The sequence below is a fragment of the Camelus ferus genome, chromosome 35, assembly GCF_009834535.1.
Source record: "Camelus ferus isolate YT-003-E chromosome 35, BCGSAC_Cfer_1.0, whole genome shotgun sequence".
NCBI classification, from domain to species: Eukaryota; Metazoa; Chordata; class Mammalia; order Artiodactyla; family Camelidae; genus Camelus; species Camelus ferus.
In genome coordinates, this window is record NC_045730.1 from 17,523,596 (window position 1) to 17,549,889 (window position 26,294).

General features: G+C 42.5%; 1 protein-coding gene and 2 long non-coding RNA genes across 4 annotated transcripts in view; 1 reads left to right on the forward strand and 2 right to left on the reverse strand.

Moving 5' to 3' along the window:
* The first annotated feature begins 9,313 nt into the window (after positions 1–9,313).
* Positions 9,314–26,294, forward strand: part of LOC116661623 — a 37,654-nt gene continuing 20,673 nt past the window's right edge. The window contains exon 1 of the long non-coding RNA XR_004317577.1: positions 9,314–9,864. This is a non-coding gene — a long non-coding RNA (uncharacterized LOC116661623). The remainder of the gene's footprint in view (positions 9,865–26,294) is intronic.
* Positions 11,487–12,285, reverse strand: LOC102519305 (sialomucin core protein 24-like). Its single transcript, XM_032474167.1, has one exon. The coding sequence runs from the start codon at positions 12,283–12,285 to the stop codon at positions 11,704–11,706; it is 582 nt and encodes a 193-aa protein (XP_032330058.1). The 3' UTR covers positions 11,487–11,703.
* Positions 21,628–26,294, reverse strand: part of LOC116661621 — a 39,913-nt gene continuing 35,246 nt past the window's right edge. For both annotated transcript variants that reach the window (XR_004317572.1, XR_004317573.1), the window contains one exon: positions 21,628–21,910. This is a non-coding gene — a long non-coding RNA (uncharacterized LOC116661621). The remainder of the gene's footprint in view (positions 21,911–26,294) is intronic.

Below are 26,294 nucleotides of genomic sequence, written 5' to 3' on the forward strand. Positions count from 1 at the left end.
ATCTTTGTATGTGTGGGTATTTAAAAGAAGTATTTCTTAGGTGATATATTTATCGGATATGTATTTATCATATAATTTCCTGAAAATATAATTGAATAGGGTGGAAGGAGGGAAGGGTAAAGATGGCCTTCCAAAGACCAATGCTATACACTTTAAACTTTGCTGAGTGTCTGGTTCATGAGCATATGCATCAAACTTCACCCTTTCTCAAGGTCCCAGTGAAAGGCTGAAATGATTAACTGTCCGTGGTCTGTTTGTCCATCCATAAATCTATCTAATGAAACCACAACAATGCTGGACATCAATAAAGGAACCACAGAGTGTGAATGAATGCTAGTAGATAGAAAGCAGATGGACTTATATGAAAAGCAAACAAAAGGAAACAAAACAAAACAAAACAAAACTGAGAAGGGGATTCCAGAGATAAGGGAGGGCTGGGGAAGCTCCAAGCTGGCAGTTATCAGATGCGGAGGACAAGAAGGGGTGGGGACAGGGAGGATACTCATGAGAGTGTTCAGTTAAGGTTCTGAATTCAGCTCTTTGGGACACCCTTCTTCAACTAGAGCTTCCTTTCTTCACTCTTCCGTCTCTCTTCCCTTCCTCAATTTCAGAACAAACATGGGCAAATCGTGTCAGCTGGATAAAACCAAATAACATCTAAAAGCTGAAGAGTAAGGCAGTGTGGGAGCTGGGTCTAAAGAGAAAAGCTGGGGTAGCCCTGGGCTTCTGTAGCAAATGCTGGGCTAAGGAAGCTTTGCTTAGATGGCTCTGCCTCTGCTCTTCATGCCCTGAGAAATCCTGGGGGGCAGTGGTTGGGGAGGTTTCCTGATTACCTGCTCTGTACAATAGGGGGTCCTGCCTGTCAGTGCTTCCATTCACCCAGTGTCTGCATGGAACTCCCTCATTTAACAGAGTCCTGAGAAACTCAGTGTTTCTGCTGGTCAGCTTCATCCTTCAGCCACACATATGACACGACATTTGACAATACTGATTTCTTGAAAGAGAAGGATAAATATGGACACATAGAGTAACCAAACCTACAGAAAAAAGAACTCAGAGAGCTAAAAGGAACTTTAAAAATTCTTCTCAGCATTCTCAGAGCAATTCAGGATGATACTGTATCCTTAAAATAAGAATAAGTTGTTATGACACAAGAGCGATCAGAAAACCAAAAGGGTTCCTGTTAATTAAAATATAGTTGTTACCATAAGAAATCAAGAACTGGACTGAAAAATTTGTTGGACGTGACTAAAGAAATATCTTGGAAGAAAAATAAAGGAAATCTTCCAGTATGTAGAGTAAAAAGATAAAAAAGACAAATGAGAAAAAGCTAGCAAGTATGAAGGTAGAACCAGAGTTTCCATAACCATCTTATAGGAAAGAAATAGCTAACAGAGAAAAATGAGGGGGATAGAAAAAAAAGTAGAGGAAAATTGCCTTATGTAAAGGAAGGTACAAATCTATAATTGGAGAAGTCCCACTAAACACTAAAAAAGGGAAATTAAAGAAAAAGGCCTGGGGATACTTGAGGTATACAAGGATAAAGAGGAAATACAAAAGAGTTCATAGGGAGAGAAAGGCAAACTTATTATAGATGCATAACAATCAGACTGACATCAACAACATAGGACAATAACTCAGAGCCCTCAAAGTTCTCATCAACCAGAAACAATGAAGCAGGGCCTCAATATTCTGATTCATAATGATTTTAAGTAAAGGTTGACAAACTGTTTTTTGTAAGGGGCAAGATAGTAAATTTTTTATGTTTTGTGGATCAGGTGGTCTCTCTTGCAACTGCTCAACTCTGCCCTTGTTTCATGAAAGCATCCATAAAAATGCATAAATGAATAAGCATGGCAGTGTTTCAACAAAACTTTATTTACAAAAACAGGTGGAGGGTTGGATTTGACCCCTAGGCCACAGTTTGCTGACCCCTGAATTTGAACACAGGATTCTATACCAACCAAACTACCAACCAAAGAGGAGGGCAACATAAAGACGTGCTCAGGCAAGCAAAAACTGAAAGTTTCATAATCATTCACCCTATATGGGAAAAAAAAAAAAAAAAAAGAAGCTTTGTTTGAGCAAAACAAACAAGTAAATGCGGGTGAGTTGAGGTAGAGCAAACAGTGGTCTCAGAGCATGACCTGGAAGTCTGGAACATTCTCCTTAAAGTGGCTGTGGTTTCTGAAAGGAGACTGGTTACTTTTCCTTCTCTATGTGCTCAATCCCATGATTTCATTCTTCCTGGAGCAATATTTAAATACAAGCAGACCTCAATTCATTGTGCTTTACTTTACTGTGCTTCACAGATACAGTGTTTTTTTTCACAAATGAAAGGTTTATGGCAACCTTGCCTCGGGCAAGTCTGTTGGCACTATTTTTCCCAACAGCATTTCCTCACTTGATGTCTCTGTATCACATTTTGGTAATTCTTACACTATTTAAAATGTTTTCATAGTTGTTATGTTTGTTATGGTGATCAGTGATCTTTGATGTTACTGCTATGACTCGGTGAAGGTTAACATTATTTAGCATGAAAGTATTTTTTTATTAAGGCAAGTACTTTTTTTTTTTAGATGTAATGCTGTTGCACACTTAGACTACAGTATAGTGTAAACATAACTCACATGCACTGGGAAACCAAAAAATGCACGTGACTCACTTTATTGTGATATTCCCCTTAACTGCAGTGATCTGGAACTGAACCCACACATCTCTGAGGTCTGCCTGAAATTGTAATGTTTTAAGTACTGTACTATGAGAGAAAATTTTTAGAATCAATAAATGGATGACAAGTACTGATGATATTGTCAAAATCACTAACTGATGTAAATACATATACTTTGACAACAGAAAAATAATATATGTTTTCAGGAAATACAAGTAGACATATACTGTTTAAGGTAACAATGACCGTCATCAGAAGAGCTAAAAAAAACCAGAGCTGTTACATCTGTGAATGGACGTGAAGATAGGGAAGATGGGTGAATTGAACTTTTACCTCTTTCTTTATAGTTGGAATTTTCTATCACATCCGAGTATTACCTTAATTTATAAAACAATACTATTAAAAAATCTCTATGGAAAATCCATTTTGGGTTAAGGACTTTATTACATGAAGTTAACTTAAAACTTAAAGGCTTTTAATCTGTCAAAAAATATTTTAATCTGTCATCTGTAGTACAGTCAATTTGTCAAAAACATTCTTACAGTTTTTTACTGGGCAAGTTAATTGAAAAGAAAATTAATAAAATTTTATAAAATGTTTTTTCTGAACCACTCCCACCTTTGTTAGTTAAAACTTTGACTCAGAATGTTACCCATCTTTAATAAGGTAACGTTTTGCTCAACTGCTCTCAGAATACTTCTTAGACAAGAATTAATGGGGGTGGGCCGACTACAGCCCCGCCGCTGGCCATCTGGTTTTGTAAATAAGCTTTTACTGGAACCCAGTCCCATCCATTTGTTTATGTATCTTCTATGGCTACTTTGTATATGTGTGCAATTCCAAAATACTTCCCTCCTGGTCCTATAGGAAAAAGTTTGCTGACTCCTTTGGCACGTCGGGATTACCTGAGAGTTTGTTAAAGCCCAGATTGCTGGGGCCCAGCTCCAGGGCTTTGATTCAGTGCGTCTAAGGTGGGAGTGGAGAATTTGCATTCCTAACGAGTTCCACAGGCTGCTGATGCTGCCGGTCAGGGGACCACAGTGAGTAGCAAGGGCGTACACACACTTCAGATTTGCATTTTCCCTTTATCCATTGCAGGTCTGTATGAGCTTGGACACGTTACCGCATTTTCATGTCTCCAGGTTTGTTCATTTGTGACCCGAGGGTGATTACAGTTCCTGTTTTGGATGGTGGTGAGGATTCAGTGAGACTATGAGTATAAAGCACTTAGCAGGCTACCTAGCATGTAGGAATGACTCAATGAAGTGTTTACTATTGTGATGAAAGCATGCCTTGCTGATGGGCTGACCAGGTATGAGAGATGAGGTTAGACTGTCAGCTGCTGGAGAAACGGAATTGGAACCATTTCCCCGAGTCTCTAGATCTCATTCTTTGCATAAAAATTTTCCCTAAATGTTGGGCCAGTGGGAAAAATAGATGATTGGCTTTAAATCAAGTTCCTCGGGGTTGAAGAAGATCATCAGCACTCTCATGTTCATTGCTTTCTTGTTTGGAGTAGTTTCAAGCTTAAAAAAAAGGTAGAATTTTCCACATATGAGGGTACACGTTAATCAATGGGAGACAGGGCCACACAAAGGAAAGAGGTGGAAAATGAACATTTTTGTCCTCAAGGAATTTATAACCTAATTTCAGATAAGACAGACCCTCATGGAATAGTTACATGAAGTGCCAGGCACAGAGACTAGTCTAGCCAGTCTCTGAAGAAGTTAAGGAGTCCAGGTAATGTCTGCATCAGGGTATGTATAAGACGCCAGAAGAGTTAGCGGCCACTTGAAGATCAGTGGGATTGTGTGAGGGAATCCCCCACGTAGTAGGAGAAATGGCCTTGAAAAGGTATGAAGGTGAGCAAATGAACACAGAATGGTTTAAATTTACCTAGGAGTTGAGAAAAATCAGTCGCTGTTGGAAACTATGTAGGCAAGTAACTCTTAGAAGAGCAAACTCCATTTTTCAAGCATGCGTGTTGTGACTTTTTTTCAGGTGGCACTGAAAATATGAAAGTAGTCTAAAGTTCCATGGTTGTGCTGATGAGGTGGGCCTGGCTCAAACAAACAAAAACCCTGCTATCTTCAAAAACTCAGTCAGCAGATTCAGCCTGCTTTCTGTGGAACTGAAAATCCTTTTGAGTCATCTGAGGGGAGGAGCTGGAACAGGACAGGAGTTGTCCTCATCTTTTCCTCTCCAGGCAGAAAGGCTGAGATAGACCATGTTTGCCGCCAGAGAGCGAGATATGCAGGGAAACTTGGCTTTGGGTCTTGGATCTGGGAGAGGGCAATTATTCATGGCTTGGGCTGCAGTTACAGAGGACTTTCTCTGAGGTCGACAGGGGGACAAGTGGGACAAGCATCCTCGTGCCTGGGTCTGCTTACAGCCGTTAGTGCACAACAAAGAAAACTGCTCTCAGTGGCATGGGGCGGGGGAGCTTCCCTCTCTGAAAGCTGGGATCTGGGGTGGAGTCCAAGCTTGTTGGATTTAGCTCACCATGGAAGCAGCGGGGGCGTCTTTCTGATGCAGAGCAAGACCCTCCACCTCTCATCTCTGCCTGTAACAGCAATAGCATCAGACGATAATACTGAAGTGACTAATGATTGTGACCTCATTAAAAGAGAAAGGAGACTCCGTCCCGCTGATTGGAGATGGTAGCCATGGCTTAGTCACTCTGAAGACAGACACGGTTGGGTCTGTCACTCATTTATCTCCTTCTGGTTTTTAAATTGTCAGAAGAGGAGATTTATGGAAAATCTCTGTGACTTCTGCTTCTCCCTGGGAGATAATCTGGTCCAGAGCCCTCCCTTCACAGCACCCCATGCCTGTTTAATTGCCTTAGCAGTCAGACGGGATTACTGGAGAATTTGTTTCTTGAAGCCGTCTTTCTGTATAAAATACTATACAGTTTCCAAGCATTTTTGTCCTCCCTGTGTTGTGTACATTAACTTTGATTTCAGACATTGTTGTAGGTGGAGGACCGGGATGCTTTAGAATAGAAACCACAAAAGTACGTCAGTGTTGACTCCTCAATTGTATGTAACTTTACTGTGCACTGACTGTGAGGGATTCCCACCAGGTTCTAGCTGATCCCTGATCCTGGGATTGGGTGACTTTCCTGCTGCCCAACCAAAGCTATTGCCTGTCCTTCTCAAAGTCTGTTGCTCTTAATTTTTCAAACTGACATCTCTGCCAATAGAGTGAATAAGAAGAGATGTCTATATATTCATGTATTTAACAAAGATCATCACCTACCTTGGGACCTCACTTAAATTGTCCATGTCTCATGTAAGTTAAGCTTCTCAGAGACAGACCCAGCAGTCCCTTATAAAGTTTTACCAATGGGCATACTAGAGAAAGGTAATCCATGCCTTTCTCCATAAAAGTAGTCTGATATTGTATAAACAGTAGCTTGGGAACTATATGTATAATTATATGTATATATTTGCATATATAAAATATAATTTTATGTTTATATATAAATATATAATTGTGTCTATATAAAGTATATTTATATGTAAATAAATATGTATAATTATGTATATATATTTGCATTATATAAAAATGTACTTTCTGTCCTTAAGGAAGTACATGCTCTTCAACAAGTCACATAACCTCCCTCCCTAAACTTACTTCCTGATCACAAAGCAGAGGTGAATTAGCTGATTTCTCTCAGACACCTCTATATGTACTCTATTATTTTTGTATATTCTAGAAATGTTTTTTTCAAACACAACTTAAAATTTCTATTTATTTTGCTGTCCACTCCAATATCTAAGTCCACAAGAGTCAAGATTTGAAAAAAGCTCCTTTCTGTTTTGATTCTGGGGGATTATTTTCTCCCCTCAGTGAAGCCTTTTGGGAATAGTGTGCAGAGGGAGCTTGGTGAGGCCAGAACCCAAGCTCCGGTGTCCCCGTTGGCAGGGAGGGCTTCTGACCGACCCTTAAGGGCTTCAGCCTGGGAAGGAGAGGCTGCCCGGAGGAGGTCATGCCCAGGACTGTTTCCACAAGAAGGTGGAGGCCAGTGGCGGCAGGTACCCCTGTACTCCTGGGTCCACCTCTCCCTGCTCCTCTGGTTCAAGGAAGGAGCTTTGCCTCGAGTGACAAGGTCAGGCTGAAATTCTGAGTTGGCTTTTCTTGGCATTCCACCGATGAGCCCCAAAGACGCTTCTTCATGATGGAAGTGAAAAGAAGACAGAAGAAAACCCGACTAGGCATGGTGCTGCTGAGCCTTTGTGTGACTTGGATCAGGCAAGTCTCAGGCAAAGGAAAGCGAGAGATGACGAGAAAAGGTCATTGACACAATCCAAATGATGGAATAGGAGTTTTCTACCGTCTTCCCACCAAAGAACACTGATTTTTGACAATCACCCAGAGACAACCATGTCTCTGGGGATCTGGGAGCACAGCAGGGGACATTGCTGGAGCAAAGTCAAACCCAAGATGGTATGCCCTGAAGAGGGGAAAGGGGAATTTCACTTCACCTGTGACCCTCCCCCAAGGTGGCACAGCCCGGGGGATTTCTCAGGACGGAGAAAGACAGCTTGTGAGTGAGTGCCTGGATCCCCAACTGTGTGGGGTGCTGCCCACTTCTTTCTCTGCATCCAGTGCTGAGGTATGATGCATGACTGGGGTTTGGTAGGCAGCAAGAGGCGGGGAAACAGCAGGCTAGGCTCCAGGAGGGCATCGAAGGGATGTGTGTCCTACTAACAGCTTTGTGGACTCCATCCAAAGCCCACCCGAGAGCTGCAGTCAGACTGTAGATCTCCCCAACTGGCCTGCGGGCACCCCCAGCGCTGCATACCCCTCACCCTGCACACCCTCATGGAATGGCTGGTTTTCTTTATGCCCCACTGAGGGCTGTGAGCGCAGGCTTTTGCAGATGGCTAGCGAGGGGGTTTGGAAGAGAGCACACAAATCTGAGCATTCAGCAGGGCCCCAGACAGGGCCTCAGGAGGCTGTCAGCACCCAGCCTGGCTTTCTGGGATCTAGAGAAGGCACACAACCTTTAAGATTCCCTCCCAAATGGGAACCAGAATTGTTGAGCAGGCGTATCCACACAAGAAGTCTCAGAAAGACTCAGAATCCCCAGCAGGGCAGACAGAAGGTATGTCTCTCCTGAAGCCACTCAGTAAGATAGGAGGATGTGATTGCTTCTTCAAATGCCAGAGACAGCAGCACAAGGTTTCAGGGAACCTGAAGTCTCATGGCAAAGTGACACCAAGTATTAAAGGAATTCAGTTTAGAGAGAGAATGATAAACCTATACATCGCTGAATCTTTTAGCAAAATAAAATAGACAAGAAGCCAAATCCACTCCAACTTTTCCTCCAAGGCCCCATTCCCACCTCCATCGTGCTGTGGGGCTTATTAGTTTAGCAGAGGCAGAAGGCTTTAGTGGTTTGGGGGTTCAGAAGCTTAAGTAACCTAAAGAATGGTCTCATAAAGCAAAACTTTCCTGAATTGTCAGGAGTCAGAGTAGAGTCTGTATTAATAACTTTTGCATTGGAAATTAACACATTGAAAGTTTTCAAACTAGTAAAAAATGTTTAGAGTAATTTGCATTAGTAGATAAAATTTATTTTCAAACTAGTAAAAAAATGTTCAGAGTGATTTGCAGTAGTAGATTAAATTTATTTAATTTTTTTTCAAAACATTCAATTTGTGTTTTTTGATGATAGCCAAAGCAAAAAAAAAAAAAAAAAAAAAAAAGGATTAAGTATTTGTATTCTTATGAATATCTCTGGAAAGATGCCCAGTAACAATGATTTTGGGGCTGGATCGGGGGTCATGAATGGGAAGAAAATTTATCCTTTGTTACTTTTTAAATAGAGTAGGCATCTACAATACAGAAGTTAAGGTTCTGATCTCTTTCTTACCAAACATTTACAAGAGTTTTAATTGAGAGATCCTTGCCTGATTTTATCTTTTGGTTAGTAGCAAGAAAAAAAAAAAAAGGATTTTATCTTTTGGTTAAAAAGAGTACAAGTAAGAAAAAGGTAGAGTAACCAGGCGTAATGGTAATCCCAGAATGAGCTTTTCAGCACCAGGATAGCTGAACACTGGCTTGGTTTCCACCACCGAGCCTCCACGGGAGATCAGCTACTTTGCACCACACATCTCCTTTGCACAGTAAGTGTTCTCAGCCCCTTAACCTAACTTCTCTTAAAAAGGGCTCTTTGCAAAGAGAAAAAGCAAAGAAAACTATTTTCTGAGAGCTGAGCTAGCACTATTTCTAAAATTCTTTGAGGAGACACAGGCAAGACTTTTTTTTTTTCTAGTTTACATTGCAGTTTAAAACCTATTTCTCGGGGAGGGTAGAGCTCAGTAGCAGAGCGCATGCTTAGCATGCATGAGGTCCTGGGTTCAATCCCCAGGACCTCCATTAACAACAACCCCAAAATATAAAATCTGTTTCTCATGGAATATCACTTCAGAGCTACGAGGGTTTAAAAATCATTGGATTCAAACTTCTTTTCTAGAGTAACGTCGTCAGTGCTGTGGGCCTGTGTTTCTTCAGGCGGCGCGGAGGGCAGCCTGACCCGGGGTCCTTGGAACGGGCGTCGTGGCCACGCCCCCTTCCTTGGGCCTACGCTGAGGGAGAGAGGAGAGGTGCTTGCTCTGTGTTCTCCAGGCCTTTAAGCAAACGTGGAGTGGCTCCTGGGGCCCCATACACGCGAAATTACAAGAAAAGGGGTGTTGGAGCCAACAAGGCCATGGGTACTGTTCAAAAAGGCAGGCCCCACGAACGGCCCCACGAAGCGGCGGCGGCGGCGGCGGTACCCAGCACGCTGCTGGCATCGCTGTGAAGGAACAAGGGCCCGGTTCCCGCCGCGCGGAGCGGGAGCGCTTCCTGACACGTGTCGGGGAAGTGGTCAGAGAAAGAGGGAAGCCAGAGAGGGTTCAGCTGAGGCGCCAGCCTGCCCCGTCCAGAGGCGGGCTTTGTGAGACCCGAGGGGAAGGAGCCAGAACCGCGGAAACCCATTCCTGTGAATTCATGGCCCGATGGGTGTAAAGAAATAAAAGACTTGCGAGGGGTGGCCGAAGTGACCTGTTTGCGGAGGTCCAGTTCCTGAGGAAATCAACAGCGGGTCTCCCGGGCTTCCAAGCGTGAGTCAGCGATCATCGCCAGGAGCTGGCCTTCCCGGACAGACGAGGGGACAGAGCACCGTGAGAACCAGGGGCCCGGTATGGTTCCGTCCCCGGGGTCTCAGAGCCCAGAGAGCGGGGCAGAGGGGGCTGAGGAGCAGGCGGGGCAGGATCATGAAAGATCTGCTGTATACTTGGCTGCTTTGCTCTTTGCCAAAGATATGAGGGGTGACAAACTTTCTGAAAAGGGCCAGATAGTAAATATTTCAGACTTGGCAGGGAACATACATCTCTGTCAAATATTCCTTTTATATTTTTATTTTTTTACGGTTCTTTCTTTAATTGAAGTAGAGTTGAGTTACAGTGTTGTGTTAATTTCTAGTGTATAGCATAGTGATTCAGATATATATATTCTTTTTTGTATTCTTTTAAATTATGGTTTATTACAAGATTTTGAATATAGTACTCTCACTCTGCAGTAGGACGTTGTTGCTTATCTATTATATATATAGTAGTTTGTATCTGCAAATCCCGAACTCCTAATTTATTTCTCCCTTCCCCTTTGGTAACCGTAAGTTTGTTTTCTATTGTGTGAGCCTGTTTCTGTTTTATAAGTAAGTTCACTTGTGTCATATTTTAGATTCCACATACAAGTGATAGCATATATTTTTCTTTGACTTACTTCACTTAGTATAGATAATCTCTGGGCCCATCTATGTTGCTGCAGATGGCATTATTTCCTTCTTTCTTATGGCTGAGTAGTAGTCCATTATTATTGTTGTTGTTGTTATTATCATAACAGATTTTTAAACACATAAAACACATTTGTCACTTGCAGGCTGGATTTGGTCCACAGGTCAGTTTGCTGACTGCTGTAGAGAGTGGGAGCCATTGTGGACATTTAAGCAGGAAAGGACGTTATCAGACTTGTGCATTGGAAAGTGTACTCTGGTGGCAAGCAGTGTGGCAGAGGTTTGGTGGGGTTGAGGTGTAGGGAGAGTTAGGTCAGAAGGAATGTGTAGAAGAAGACTCTAATCATGACGGTCCTGGGAGAAATAATGAGGGCCAGGGCCAGGACCAGGGTGGTGGCAGTGATGCCAGTGACTTCTTTTTTTTTGGTATCTAGAAACAGGTTTAGTACTGCTCACATCAACGGTTACATCCTTAGACCAACCTTACCCTTCATGAATGAGAAAGAACAAATCACCAACATGCTAGGTTATCCTCTACCTGTTAGTCTGGTTTTTAAGGCACTGTTCTTTATTTTCTCAATGATATAAGGTGCTTCACAAGTATGAACAACCTACTATACTTTAATGTTTTGTATTCTTTCCATTCATTTTTTAAATCTGGAATGTAATTCCCTGTGTGGCATGTTATTTCTAATGTAGAAAAAATAACTGTTATTAAGTACAAAATTTTACTCTAAGGATACTAAATTTATAAATTTATTCCACTTTTAAATGATAGCCAAAAAATCCACCTGATTGATGCTCATTTGGCACATTCTTCTCAATTCTGACTACATCCTGAGTTAGAATGAAAATAATGCAGCTTTCAGGCTTTAAAATGACTATGTTTAAACTGCCAAAAGAGTCATGAGGTTGTCTGTGCAGGACAGTGTTTTCCATCAAGTACAGAGTTACATTTGGCATGTCAAGAAGAGAGAATATAATCCCACAGCAGCAGCCATTTAAAATAAAAGAAGACAGCCACAAGGATTCATGCAGAATATTTTAAATATTCCCATTGAGCAAAATGATTTAACTGATTTTGTTTTCTTCAAGGGTGATGGTCCTGTATGCATCCTTTGAAATTTTGAAGATCCTGAAATAGCGTCTTCCACGTGGGACATCTTGAAAGATAGTATTTTGGTTTCAGTGAGTTACATGCCTGTCCTTGTTCATTTAGTGGGTCTGTTTACAGAGTGTGGTAGTTTCATTCTTTAGACTTGCAGAATTTATAGAGAAAGAAAATTACAGCCTGCACACCCAAGACAAGGACAATTCCTCCAATGAAACTGGCTACGTCAAAGGTTGACTTCCTCACAGGTTGTGAAGTCAGAGTTAAAGTGGTGTTAGTTGAATCTGTAGTAGTAGCTGTGGTGGAAGTTGTAGAAGGGGAAGGCAGAGTTGTGGTTTTAGCTGTAGAACTGGTTGGCAACGATATGGTAGTGGGCACAGAACAGAATTCTGTGCCATTCACCACCTGGCAATCACTAACTGTTGAATTATCTGAATAGTAGCTTTTACCTTTACATTCTATCCCAAAGCGGGTAGTATGAGCAGTGCTAGCATTAAAACAGGAAACACAGCTGTTGCGGCTTTCACAGATTTCAGGTGCTGGAGTGGTGACCGTCGGATGCGTTGTCGGTGTCACTGGGGCTGTCTTGGTGGTGGTCGGTGAAGTAGTGGGTGTAGTCACTTTCAGGGTCAAATCGGAGCTCTGAGCTGTGGTCAGCACGCAGAGCGCAGCCAGGCAACCGGCCACCCAAAGCAGCGAGCGGGAGAGACCAGACATTGTGTCCTCAGGGCTGGCTTTCGAGCAAAAACTAAGGCACCCAATGCTGCGTTTGTTCCTCTATTCCCCACGGCGCTGCCTTGGAGACTCTGCTCCCCCTACGGGCGCTTGCCGGGCCCAGTGACTTCTTGATAGCTGGGCTGGATCACACATGCAGGAGTGAACGGGCATGTCGTAGTGCTACCTTTCTCTCTTCCTCCTTCCCAACTCCAGGAGACATCTTCTTGTCCACCTGGGGTGTGAGTGACAAGCAGAGGAAGGATACCTTAGCTTAAGTCCTGCTGTGTCCAGGCACAGCTTCACCCTGGGGGACAGTGCCCATCCCTTTCCTGTGGACCCCACATGCCAGGTTCTCCCTCCAGCTGGTGGCAGCCGTAGGAGGGCAGCCCCCAGCCCTCCTGCCCCCTCCTCAGGCTTCACACTGGGCTATGCCTAGTCCCCTCTCCTTTGAGATCAAAGTCTCATTTTTCTCTTGAAAATAAGCATTTCCCCAGAATATCTCACTGCATCTGCCGGCTCCACTTTATTCTAATTGCCCTCAGTGCCAGGCAGCTCAAGCCTGACACTTTTCACCCTGCTTCTTCTGTTTACTTCCAAGAAGAGTTTCCTGTTTCAGGTGTAAAAGATAGGACTAGGCCAGAGGGACCCCGGGCAGGGTGGAATCACGTCTTATCCTTTCGCTCGGTGCCGATGACAATGCCCTTCTTGTGGGAACTGGGCTGCCTCCCAGCAGACAGTTTGTGTACGTGGTCTTTGCATGTTTTTTGTCACTTAGATTTCTGAAGCTCCTCACTGACGTGGGTCCCTCTTATCCCAGGCCCCATCTCGCCTCCCCTTGTCTGCTAGTCCTCCTTTCTCTGTGAGTGCCTCTTTCGTCTCTTCAGGGTTAGCTTCCCCCCCCAGGACACGAATACGTTGTTTCCAGGTTTTCTTGCTGTTCCCAGGGTAGAACTCTTGCCCTTTTTACTTGTGTTTCCTTCTCAAATACTTTTTTGCAATTTCTTGAATTACGTTTTGAATGGTGAGTTGCTCATTCTGGTTCTGATTTGTTTTCAGATACTTCAAATATCTGTGACAACAGGTTACATTTTCTACTTTCCCTTTTTCTGCTATTTTACTTGATAAAACTTCGCCGTTGACTTTGGAGCTGTAAATGGCTCCCCTTCAGCGGTGCTTGGTAGGGGTGCAGGCCTCATTGTATTGACTCTGGTCCTTGTTTATGTAACTTAGTTTTGAGCATAAGTACCCTCACTGATAGATCACTGAGCAGTGTTTTCCACAGAGGATGTTTTCTCCTTTTGCATAGCTGCTTTAGTCAGTGGCTCTGATCTCTGGGCTTTTCTTTATTATTATTATTTTTAACTTTAAGTGTGCTTATTATCACTTCTATTATCTGTTAGTTGTTGTATGAATCTTTCAAAATATAGGAGTCAGATATTTATATTTGGACCATAAACTCTTGAAGTGTGTATGTGTGGTCACAGACCTCTTACCTAACCAGATTAGAATATGTTCCTCTCTTTTCTTCCTGGGTAGCAGCAGCAATAAGGGTCCTGGAGAAGTAGTGACAATAATGAGGATGGTGGTCATGATCAGTTTAGCTAACATTTACCCAGTGTTCACTGTGTGCCAGAGGCTATGTTAAGTTCCATCCATACTACTTCATTTACTCCTCACAGCGCCTTCTGAATTACAAACTTTTATCAGGTCATTTTACAAATGAGGAAACAAAGAGATTAGTGAATTTACCCAAGGCTGGATGATGGCCCCAGCCTTCAGCAGTGCTTATCAGACCATTTGTCACCATTTGGGTCACCATATATACAGATACATTTTATTAAGACATCAAAGGACTTGTCAAGGCATGTGAATATGAGTTACAGTGCTTGGGTTTTTGTTCTGGTTTGTATTCTCGCCACCCACCGCTCCCAAGGAGTGTACAGGCAGACCTCGGAGATATTTTGGGTTGGGTTCCAGATCACTGCAGTAAAGCGAATATTGCAATAAAGTGAGTCACATGAATTTTTTGGTTTCCCAGTGCATGTAAAAGTTGTTTAGACTATACTGTAGTCTAATAAGTGTGCAATAGCATGTTGTCTAAAAACCAACTGACATACCTTAATTAAAAGATCCTCTATTGCTAAAAAATGGTAACCATCACCTGAGCCTTCAGGGAGTTGTAATCTTTTTGCAGTAGTAGCATGAAACAGCATTGATCACAGATCATCATAACAAATATAACAGTAATGAAAAAGTTTGAAATACCGTGAGAATTACCAAAATGTAACACAGAGACAAGAAATGAGCAAACACTATTGAAAAAAATGGCACCAATAGACTTGCTTGAGGCAGGGTTGCCAGAAGCCATTAATTTGTGAAAAATTCAGTGTCTTTTAAGTGCAATAAAGTGAAGCCAATAAAACAAGGTCTGCCTGCAGTTGAGAATTTCTGCTGCTTCTGAGATGACGTTTCTCTTAAGTTAAGGAGACAGTGTAACCCCCCAGATGGATCCTGTGTGCAGCCAGCCATCAAAGCCGACATCATCAGAAGGCATAGTGCCCAGGGCCCACCATAAGGTTAGGGGCCTGTGACAGTGTTTACATTTCTTTTAAAATCAGAAGGGAAAAAAATGGGCTTTTAGGTCAAAGAAAATGTTTTAATATGTAACATTAATATATTGGTCCATATGTCAATGCAATTGTCAAATATTATCAGAGCCACCCAAATAAAAATGTGCTTTGTTTTCAGACAACACTTAACTCATGCCCATGAATTTTTGCTGATTATCTTTTAGCTTTAGAGCTGTGCGGGGTAGGGGTTTAGGTTTGAGTGAATGGGTCTAGAATCAGGCTGCCCTGGTTTGGATTTTGAGTCAATCACTTATCAGTGGTGGGAACCTGGGCCATAAGTGGACCTCTCTGGGCTTCAACTTTCTCATCTGTGCAGTGGGAGTATTCATTGTAACTGCTCTTACTGAGTTTTCAGGATTAAATGAGTTAAAGCAAGGAGAGCTTCCAGAGTAGAGCCCAGCCTATGGTGAGGGCTCAGTAAATATTAGTTATACTGTTGCTGTTATTATGATTGACCAAGAAAAGAGCTGTCTGTGTTCAGAGGTTAGGCTCTCAGACCTTTCCCCCTATCCATTTATTGATGGATTCCTTGCTTTCTGTATCTGGTCATTTACCCATCACACGTGAGACATCACTCTCCCTGAGAGTTTATTTTTAGTTACTCCCTTTGGAGAGCTTGAGTATGAAGATGAGTGCCTTTTACCCAGCAGAATGCCAAGGCAGCACCCACAGGCCATCATCCCTGCTTGGCTCTGAGTTGCAGCCACAGAACAAGATTAGTGCTGACACAAGCAGAAGGGGATTTAATGGAAGATACGGTGGTGGAGTGTGGGCAAGTAGGAAACAGAAAGAAGCAAAGATCTCAGAATCCGTGGGATTTGCTCCTTGGAAATGGCCAAAGGCCCAAGAAGTAGGAAGATGCATAACTGTCTTATAACTAGCACAGCAAGGGCAGACTTAGTCCCAAGTCCCCAGCTGTCTCTGTTGCAATGACCTGGCAGCATTCCTCTGCCCTTGCTTTGTCTCAGGAGCAGGTTGGCTGGGCTCGGTCATCACCAGTCTGCATCTAGCAGGTGTGGAAGGGAAAGTAAATATCTGTTCTCAGCTTCTGGCCAAGGCGGGAGGCCACACACAGGGCTCACCCTGCCCAGAGTCTGCATGCCCTTAAGAAGGGGACGTGGATGCTCAAGTCCCCAGAAGACTAAGGGTCCCTCCAGTCTGCCAACACCATCATGCTGCCCTGAGTTTAAGAAAGAGGCACTGCTTTTCTCCTACTCGTTGACTCTGCGGGGCTGAGGGCTCATGTGTCTTCTAGCTGTTGGTTGTCCCCACCCCCACTCCATTTGCTCGGTTTTGGTGATGACATTAAGGAGCAGTGTGTTCCATCCCAGGCCCTCAAATCTCTTCTGACACATGCAGATTGACCCCAGATCTGAAAGGCCTTCTGAGAATCTCCCAGTCCTTTGTTCAGTATCTTCACACTCATGAAGCATAGCCGTTACATTTAGCACAAATGCCCTCTGTTGTAGCTGAAGACATTCCCCTGTTCTGGATTCTTTGGAGGTGACCTACCTCCCCTGTTCCAGAATCAACCTCTGGACAGAACACATTTTCTTGGTTGCTTCCTGATGGAGACTGGATTTAAGGGGTAGAATCAGAGGAGCTGTGGTTTGTGCAGGCTGAGAATCCAGAAGCGGGTTCTCTTTCTCCATCCATGTGAAGCTGGGTCAGGCAGGAGGAGGCTGCAAGTGGCCTGCCTCTCCCCTCCCAACCTCTGGAGCTGACGCTGGGTTGGATCACGGTGGGCTGTGGGCCGGGAAGTACAGCTCTGGCTTTCCCTGAACCTTCCTCGTCCTGCTGAAAGATTGGGTTTGGGGCCTGCTGATTAGGGACTGTGGTTTTGCTGGTGATTTTTCTTTTCCAGGAAAGACCTCCAAGCTAAGGAGAAAGTGTGAATACTAGCTTTGTTTGGCTATGGTACTTTTCAGTGAAAATCACAGAATTTCATCTTAGTATTTGCACCCTTTGCTCCCTCAGCCCCAGAGCAGCCCCTGCCTAAATTTCAGGCATTCCGCAGGACAGCCGAGCCCCTGGGCATCCAGTGTGGGAATCTGAGACACAGCCTGTGGGCTGCTTAGAAGACAGGGAAAAGGTATCCTGGGGCTTTATAGCTTCAGAACTCTTTGTAGGGCTGCAGGGGTTTAAATTGAAAATCCAGTCTTTTACAGGACAATATGCATTTCAAGCAGAACGGGGATTTTAGAGATCATCAAATCTAATGTCTGTTTCATAGTTGTGGAAATAGAAACCCAGAGGGATTAAGTTGTTCGAGGTCATATGTTGGATGACCCCCAGAGCAGGACTTGAAACGTAGGTCTCCTAACTCCCAACCTAGTGTTTTTCTCGTGGAGGCATTCATATAGCATGTTTATATTTTGGTTTTTTAAATTATTATTTCTTATTGAAGTATAGTTGCTGTACAGTATTATATAAGTTATAGGTGTGCACTATAGTTATTAACAGTTTTTAAAGGTTATACTCCATATATAGTTATTTTAAAATATTGGCCTCTATTCCCATGGTGTACCATATATCCTTGTAGCTTATTTTATATCTAATAGTTTGTACCTCTTAGTCCCCTGCACCTATATTGCCCCTCCTTCTTTCCTCTCCCCATTGGTAACCACTAGTTTGTTCTTTGTATCTGTGAGTCTGCTTCTTTGTTATTATATTCACTAGTTTGTTGTATTTTTTATATTCCATATGTAAGTGATACCATGTAGTATTTGTCTCATATACTGATGTTTAGATTGGCCCCTCTTTTTGTTCATGGAATAATTCATTTGTCTGTAAGCTTTTTTGGGGGACTATCCCCTATATCCTATTGCTGTTCCAAACATCAGCTGTGACATCTTTGTGAGGTCACTTGTCATTAGCTGTATTTAGTGGTGTTTCTGGTTTTATAGGTAAATTGAAGTACTAGAACCATAGTCTTTCCCAATTAGAACTTTTTACAATGGAAAAATGTAATTTAAAAAAGGTTTACATTTTAGTTCTAGTTCTGTTAGAAACTGCCTGATTTCAGATGCATTTCCAAGGGGCTTTCTTTCCCTGTTTACTGAGAAACATAAACTGTGCTGGGGGCATGATGGTCCTTGAGCTGTAGCTGTCAGGGTCTTTGCAGTCTACCATCTGAATGACATGCTGTCTCTTGGGCTGTATGGAATTATCGAGGTGAGGTTGCCAGTGGGCGACCTGCTGGTCTGAAGCTGTTCCCTCCCACCTGCCTACTTTCAAGGGCTGTCCTAGATCACGAGAGCATGTCAGCCAGCTGCTGGTCTAATCCACTTCTATTCTGAGTTTAGGGAAGCAAACAGAAGGCAGAAGGCATAGGACCTGCAGTGGAAGGCAGTATTTTGGGTGGTGTCATAGTTAGGGGGTTGGGTTTACTATGAGTTAAAAGGCGACACGCAGGGCTAGCTGATCACTCACCATCATGCGGTCTTGTCCTAAAGGCCTTTTTCTTGCCCAGGGCTGGATATGAAGGCATTTGACCGTGGAGCATCTGGGACTTGGGTTTGCTGGGGTTGGCTCCTGGGATGTGGAGGTGTATGAGAAACTAGCTGAAAGCCTAATGAATGGATTTCAGGAATTTCCAGGAATACATATTCAATATGCCACTTTTGGTTGAAAAATGAATAAATATAGCTTGTGGGAATGAATGAAGCCGTTAGCAGAGCATTTCTCCATTGGCAGAGAATTTGTAGTGTATGTGTGCTTGGAGCCTTTGGGAAATAACAGAAACAAGGAATGCTTTGTTAAGCACCCAGAACATGCTGGGATACTTTCTGTGTATCACACTAGCCTCTGCATCACCACTCTGGATGCAGCACATAGATTGTTTCATTTCCAGGTTGTTGTTGTTTTTAACTCGACATAGTCCTTTGACTTGATTTTAGACCTCAGTTTCATGGCCAAAGCATACAACCTGGAGGAGTAGTTACCTTTCTTTCCCTAAAACAAGGACAACAACAGTATACTGGCTGAATCTTGTATTTATAAAGCGACATTTCCACATCTGGCCTGTGCATTTCTTTCTTAGCCAAGCGGTTGTAAAGAAGGGAAAGATAAAAATGAAAGAAACAGGAGTAATTTAAGGAAAGAATAACTTCCTTTTTATTAGGTTGAACATGAAACCAGGTATATTTGTATAAATACTATGGAAAATATTTAACCTATTCATAGAGGTTAAGTAACTAACTGATAAGCTTTGTAGGGAAAGTCTGTTTAAATGCTCTCGTTAAACTGTGCCAGGCAATTTTTCAAATTCTCAAATACATAACCATTGGGAAGCTCAGGGACAGAAAGAATTTCTGGTGGACAAATACACTTGTTCATTGTAGAAATTGTTGCTACTTTATATATCAGAGAGTGCAAAGCAAGTCAAAAAGTCAAAATAACAAGGTTTAGATGAAAGCCTTAATGATACAATGTAGTCTTCAGTAAAGACAAAGGTAAATTCCTTCAGCTGTTGGCTAGAGGGAATCGAAGGGCAGGATATTTTAGGTTGGTCTCTGTCTATAAATAATACATGAAATGATTAGATAGCAAAGGTTGAGGGGCCTGGGGGATGCAAACAGAACTTTTGGGAGACTGGCCAAACTGTGTATTAGGATAAAATTTAGCAGTGTTACATTTGTAGATTTCATCTTTGAGCGGAGTGATCTTATAGTTTATCACCCAACCAGGAAACTTTGAGTGGCAGTGGACAGTTTTAATAACTATGGCAGGACAGTGTGTGCAACCCAGGACCAGCATGGGACACCCAGCACGTGTGGTCACCTTTCCTTTGAACCTTCCTTTATAGTGAATGATTTAAACACAGAGAATTAAATAGGCCATTATCTTTTTTTTGGAGGGGCTGGGAGATCTTATGTACAATTTAAAGGGCTTGTACTCTTTCTGTTGTAGCGAAGAAAAAATGTTTGTAAAACCATCAGACAATAAAATGTATAACAATGTTATATTATGTTGTACATATTATATTATAAAATGTTAAAACCTTACTTGCATTTACCAAGAAGTGAATACAACCTCATCTCCCACAGACAACCATTATTGCCTTTTTTATGTACCAGTGTGAATTTTTCTGTTCTTATTAGGTAATCTATCGTCTATCTACATACCTACCTGTCTATCTATCTACCTTCCTATCTATATTTTAACATAAAAGGGATCCTACTCTACAAGTTGTTTAATAACCTGATTTTTAGTCACTTTACTATTGTTAACTTGTTAATATTATTAATAGTGTGGCTATCTTTCCTTTCAATAAATGTTATTCTTAGTAGCTTAGTAGTTTTTTCATGAATTCAAAAAGTATTGGAATTTATTTAACCAGTCCCCTATTTATGGACATTTGTTTCCAATGTAATATAAACAATACTATGTTAAATGTTTGGGGTGTATATACTTTTTTTTATACTCATTTGATAATTTCCTTAGAATTTATTCCTAGAAGTGAAATTGCTGGATTAGAGAGCATACACACACACACACACACACACACACAAAATATTATATATACCCATAATATATATACATATATGTAAATATTATATATTTATATGTATTTTTTCCAAGCATTAGTAATTAATTTTCCATTTAGTATGATTTTTATAAATTTACCCATCCACCCTAAGAGAATAAGAATTCCTGTTTAATCATATCAGGGCTAACAGTGGATATTAATAATTAAAAATTTTTTTGCCAGTCTGAAAGATACAAAAGAGCATTTTGATTTAATACCCATTTCTGTGATTATTAGTGAAGTGAAACATCTTTGAAACTGTTTATTGGACATCAGTATTTCTTATGTCAATTGCTTGTATCAGTCTTTTAGGGATCTCTGATTTTCACAGGCCTCAAAGAAAAGAATGCAAATCACAGCCTTCTAAGTCAGTTCTTCTCCCTATGTCCTGCTTATTAGCATCATCACCTGCTCAGAGTTGGCTTTCACGTCTCTCAACTTCTCCATCCACTTGGACACCCAGTTATGGTTTATTTAACTTCTGAAATGTTTCTCAGGTAGTTTCCTCTTCTCCATTTCTTCAATCACTGATCTAGTCCAGCATCCTCTCTTACTTTACTTTTGTCGGCTCTGAACTGGTAACCAAAGGCCACGGATGCTAATGCATCCGGAGGCAGAGCCCTGAGGCCAGGGGTTAAGTTTCCGCAGGTCCCATAAAAGTCATCATGATTGGACTGTCTGGGCTATTATTCATCTTTGTATCCCTGGTGCCTGACTCGTAGTAAGTACTTGATAAACAAAGGATGAAATTGCTTTTCTCATCTCTGGTTTTTCTCATCTTCTAGATTGTTATCAGCATTCTCTCTTCAAAACACAAACATGATTACCATTCTCTCCTCTTAAGAATTGTTGCTTGTGCCCCATTTACTGTAGCTGGATTTCTCAATCGCAGTACTGTTTACATTTGGCCCAGATAATTCTTTAATGTAGGGGGATGTCCTGTGCCCTGTAGGGTGTTTAGCAGCATCCTTGGCCTCTACCTACAGATGTCAGTGGTACTCCTCGCCCGCTTTGGTGTAACAACCAAAAATGGCTCCAGACATTGACAAATGTTCCCTGGGAGACGGGAGTGCTGTGCCAGATCACCCCTGGTTGAGAACCACGGGCCTGTGGGAAGAAGCCAGCACTGAGCATGTGTGTCATTGTGCTCTGCTACCTTTCCAGCCTTATGTACTGCCTCTCCTGAGCTTCCTGGCACATGCCGATCCCTTAGCCCCTGTGCAGCTTCTCACGTGCTGGATTGTCAGCCCTTCAGCGGTGAGCGAGCCCAACTGCCACGACAGACAGGCAAATGCGTGTTGGATCAGATGTAACAGAAGTTTACTTTTGCTACAGCACTGTAGGGTTGAACATGTTGGGGAAGCAGCCTTCCATCTGTCAGTCCTTCAGAACCTAGAAGGGCTGAGGCTCTGCCATCCTTGATACACAGCTTCCAAGACAGCCCTGGGGATCATCTCCATCCTACCTGACAAAAGAAGAAAAGAACACTGGGGAGTCCATGAAAGAGATGCTTATGGCCAGGATTGAAAATGGTACACATGCCCTCCACTCCCATTCAGTTGGCTTGAACTCAGTCACATGGCCACCCTTAAGTGCAAGGGAGGCTGGGACATGTAGTCTAGCAGATCGTGGATTTTCAGATCTGCCAACACTTTCTGCCACAATCAGCTTATCAGTTCAGCAAAACCTTGATGGCCCAGCTCAACTCATAATTATGAATTGTGATCTCTCCATGATCTCTTTTATACACTTCGCTTATACTAGTGTACATTATAGTATGATTGGCATGGCGTAAAAATCATTTTTTCTCATTGACAACTAGGATATTTCCTGGTACATGGTGGGTATATATCTGTTGAAAAAAAGCAAATGGATAATATTGATTTATATAGTATTTCATGGGAATGCCTCCACCACTCACTGAGGTTTTTTGTTTGTTTTCTGATCTCTGTTCCAGGAATCTGAAATACTACTACAGTTGTCTCACTAATAAAAAGGTGAGACAAGCTGATTTGCAATTTCTGGCAGAAAACTCAGCATCACTTAAGGCCTAGGAAAAGTGGAATGAAAGTCTGTCTTTCCTGCATGCCTCTTCTCCTGGTCTCCCCAAACCCCTTGTGCTGTCTACAGACCACTTTTCCACTGGCTCCCCCATACTGTCCCCAGCCCCCTTCCATCCAGTTCCTGGGGCTCAATGACTTAATCCTCCTACCAGAGATTTGCATTTAAAAAGGAGTGATTGTTAATCCTGAGGAATCATTGACTGATGAGTTAGTTATATTGGGAAAGAACTTGGGATCCTGATTCTGAAAGGCTACCTTTTTTTAAATCTACATTTGTAATTTGACTTTTTCCTAGGAAACACAAGCAATAGTTAAAGGGAGAAGAATGCCTACCATGTATAATTCTAGAAAGATTTTTTACAAATGGGAATTTTGTACCTTTGAAGTAAACAAGTCTTCTTTTGAACACTGGCTATATAATTGCCAAGGTAAACGGGAGTCAAGCCCTTTGTGCCTATGATGCCTACTGTTCTTACTAACTAAAATGGGGTAGGAATGAAAGCATTTCTGCAATAAATTTTCAGGGGATTTGAGCACCCATTTAAGGCGTAACCAGGCCAGAATTTCCTTTTTGAGGCCAAGCAGAATCTGGTCCAAAAACATGAGCACAACAGGAATGTTTCTGGTCATTTTTCTCAAATCCACCAGACGGTTCCCACCAAATTTTCTGACAAACTTAGCCTGTATACTGCATCTGCAAGACAAGGGAGCATTTATGTCAAATGTACCCCCCAACCCCAAGTTACTTTGACAGTTGCAACCCTCACTTTCTTCTCTGCTCGGATTGACATCTGAGAAGGGAGACCACAATTGCATACCATTTTATAGATCCACGTGATTAAAACCAGTTCTCCCTATAGGTCACATCGTGTATGAGAGGCACGGTTTTTGTCAAGAGACCAGCTACCAGCAGAAAGGGTTTTGATGCTATTGCTAGTAAGAAATTAGTAACTAGATCCTAGGTCTGTTTTAAGCCAGCTTTATAATTATACTGCTTCAGCGGTAAACCAGACCTTTGAGCCAAGGGTAATTTAGAAATTCTAGATCTGTATTCTTCTCCCCTCTTTCTTTAATGTTCATCTTTGCTGTCTCTCCATCTTCTGCCTTCAAACATATAATTTTCCTCCATTCCTTCCTCACCCCTGGCTCCTTGTTTCTGTGACCCTCTGTCACAAAAGGACAGATGCATTCTGTTCCCCCTCATCCTGGGAGATCACGGGCAACAGTCAAGGCTGTGTATGAACACATCTAATTCTGAAACGTTTGCCACTTTTTGAGGGTGTCACCAGCTCAGGCTCCTAGTTTGCCTCTAGGATTGGAGGTTAAACTGGGGCCTTATCCTGTGTGCCCATGAAGTAACCTGTCTTCAAAGACTAGGACTACGCTGGAGATGACTTTCTCCATCTCTTGAGCTCTTCCTGGTTCTGTAAACTTTTTGTACTCAGAGCTCTTTTGATATAGAAAGATTTATTAAATACTAAAAGTGAAAACCAGGGCTTCCCTGGGGAAAATTTTGTATCTCACTTGCTGTTTTCCATCGTATTCTTTCTCCCAATTTACTCCCTAAACCCTCCTCTCTCTCTCTCTTTTTTTTTTTTTTTTGTGATTGTTTTTCTACTCTTTTAAGCTTCATTTTGGGATGGTTAAAAAAAACAAACAAAACAACACCTCTCGTAAGTACACCCTGAAAGCCTAAGTTTTCACTTCAGCTGCAAATCATCCAAACCACATGCATCTCAGCTGAACGCTCCTCCAGCTGGCCTCGTTCTGCCAAAGACCCTTTTTCATACCTGACCGAATTTCTTTAGAGTATGGCTAGAATTATTATCTTTAAGAGATCACTGTCACCAAATTCCAGATCGTTCTTTTGCACGGCAAGAGAGGTTCCTTTGTAACTAAACTTGATAGCATTTTTTCCTCCAGAATTGCCTTCTTCCTTCTTTGTTTCTTCCTTTACTCTTTCTCAGTCCACCTTTGCACTCCTCCCAGGTAGCCTGATCAGCACTTAGTCTGTCTTTCCATCTCTGTGGGTCTCTGTCTCGCTTGTCCTAATCCTCAGCCGCCCGTGGTACAGAGGGGAAGCCAAAGTTTCCTTTGGAGACAGCTGTTTCCCATTTCAGGAGTCTCAGCTTTGTGGCTTTGTTGATTGTCTTCTCACCTCTAGGTTCGGTCTGACTCGTAGCTAAAACATAACTAACCATTTCGCTAAGACCTCCAGGGCCAGTGCCTGAGCTGTCAGCTGCAGGCCCTCTGCTGAGAGCATCCTGCCATGCAGATGCCACCGAAGCCCCATAAGCCACACACCACCCCCCGACCCAGGGGGAAATTAAGGCAATTTCACTAAGGCCCACTGGTGAGGAAAATTGGTTGATCGAGTTATTTCTAAATGGCTTTTCAAATCTTCTCATTATTCTGGGGAAGGGAGTTAGATTGTCAGGGCCTGGTCCCTTGCCCCCAGATAAAGCCAAATCCACAGGAATCCTGTGAGTGGAGAGGCTTGGAGGCTATACCTTGGAAAAAAACCACAAGGCCCAGCTCAGCAAGGCTGTCCCTTGGTGCTGAATGCAACCAATTCTTGCCTGTTTTAAGTGAAAACATCCTGGGATGGGGAAGTGTATTTTGAGAGTGGAATGCTTTGTATGTAGCTCCTTGTACTTGGGGGACAGCATGGTGTGTTAATAAATGAGAGTGCTCCTTAAAAGTCTGCTCCTTTCAGCTCCCAGGCTGTGTCTGCTCAGGGAGCCCAGTGATAAAGATCATTAATTTTTTTTTCTGTAAGTAACTGAATCAAAGGGAAGCTTCCTTATCTGCATTGTCTGGATGCCAAATTAGGTTGCATACTTATTAACTCTTTGATAGTCTCAGCTGCCAGAGAGCCTTTTGCATATATGCACATATATATTTATATGCACTTGCATATATACACATATATACATATGCACACAAATATATAGGGAAGTTATAAATATACAGCCTTTCCCTTTTATATGTATAAAAATGAAATCTCCTTGTATATGTCCATCTGCCTGCATATTTAACCTGGCTCCATCATATCTGTACAATGGTGGACGTGTCATGTAATGTCTCTACATCCAGTTTGTCCATCTGTGAAATAAAGTAGTTGAGGTTTTTGTTTTTAAGCTGGTGTTTTTGGTAGGGCAGTGCTTCCACTGTAATCCAGCACAGTTCTGGGCATGTGGTGACGCTCAGGGCAAAATGACATGCTGGTGTGTAACAGGAAATATCCACTTCCTAACGTTGTGTTGAGTCCTAGCATTCCATTATTCTGATATTTTTAGGGAGTTCTGTCGGGTCCTGGCAGCGAGAGGAGGGAAATGATCATCAGATCCTCATGCATACATATTCTAAGAGTCGAGATAGAATACTGCGGATTGCAACTCACCTGGCTTTACAAACAAGACCCAGGTCAGGTGAACTTCCTCTCTTCCTGGAGACCTAGGTTGGCCTGCTAGGTTAAAGGCAGTGGACAGACTTCATCTGGCTTGACAGTGAGACTTTCAACTCAGTCTTGGGCAACATGCTTATCAATAAACCTCAGTGGCAGGCCCCTTCGCCTCAAACCCAGGTTGCTGTGTTCACTGACCCCTGTGCACCATCAGCGTCTTCAGACACATGGCTGTTAGCTCACACGTCTTCAGTGTCACTCTCCGCTTTAAAATCCAAGAGTGGCCTCTCAATTGCCTTTCTGACAATTTTCAGGGCCCTCAGCTTAGCATTCAGGCTTCACTGGGTTTTTGGTCATCTTTTCCTTCCAGCTTTATCTCT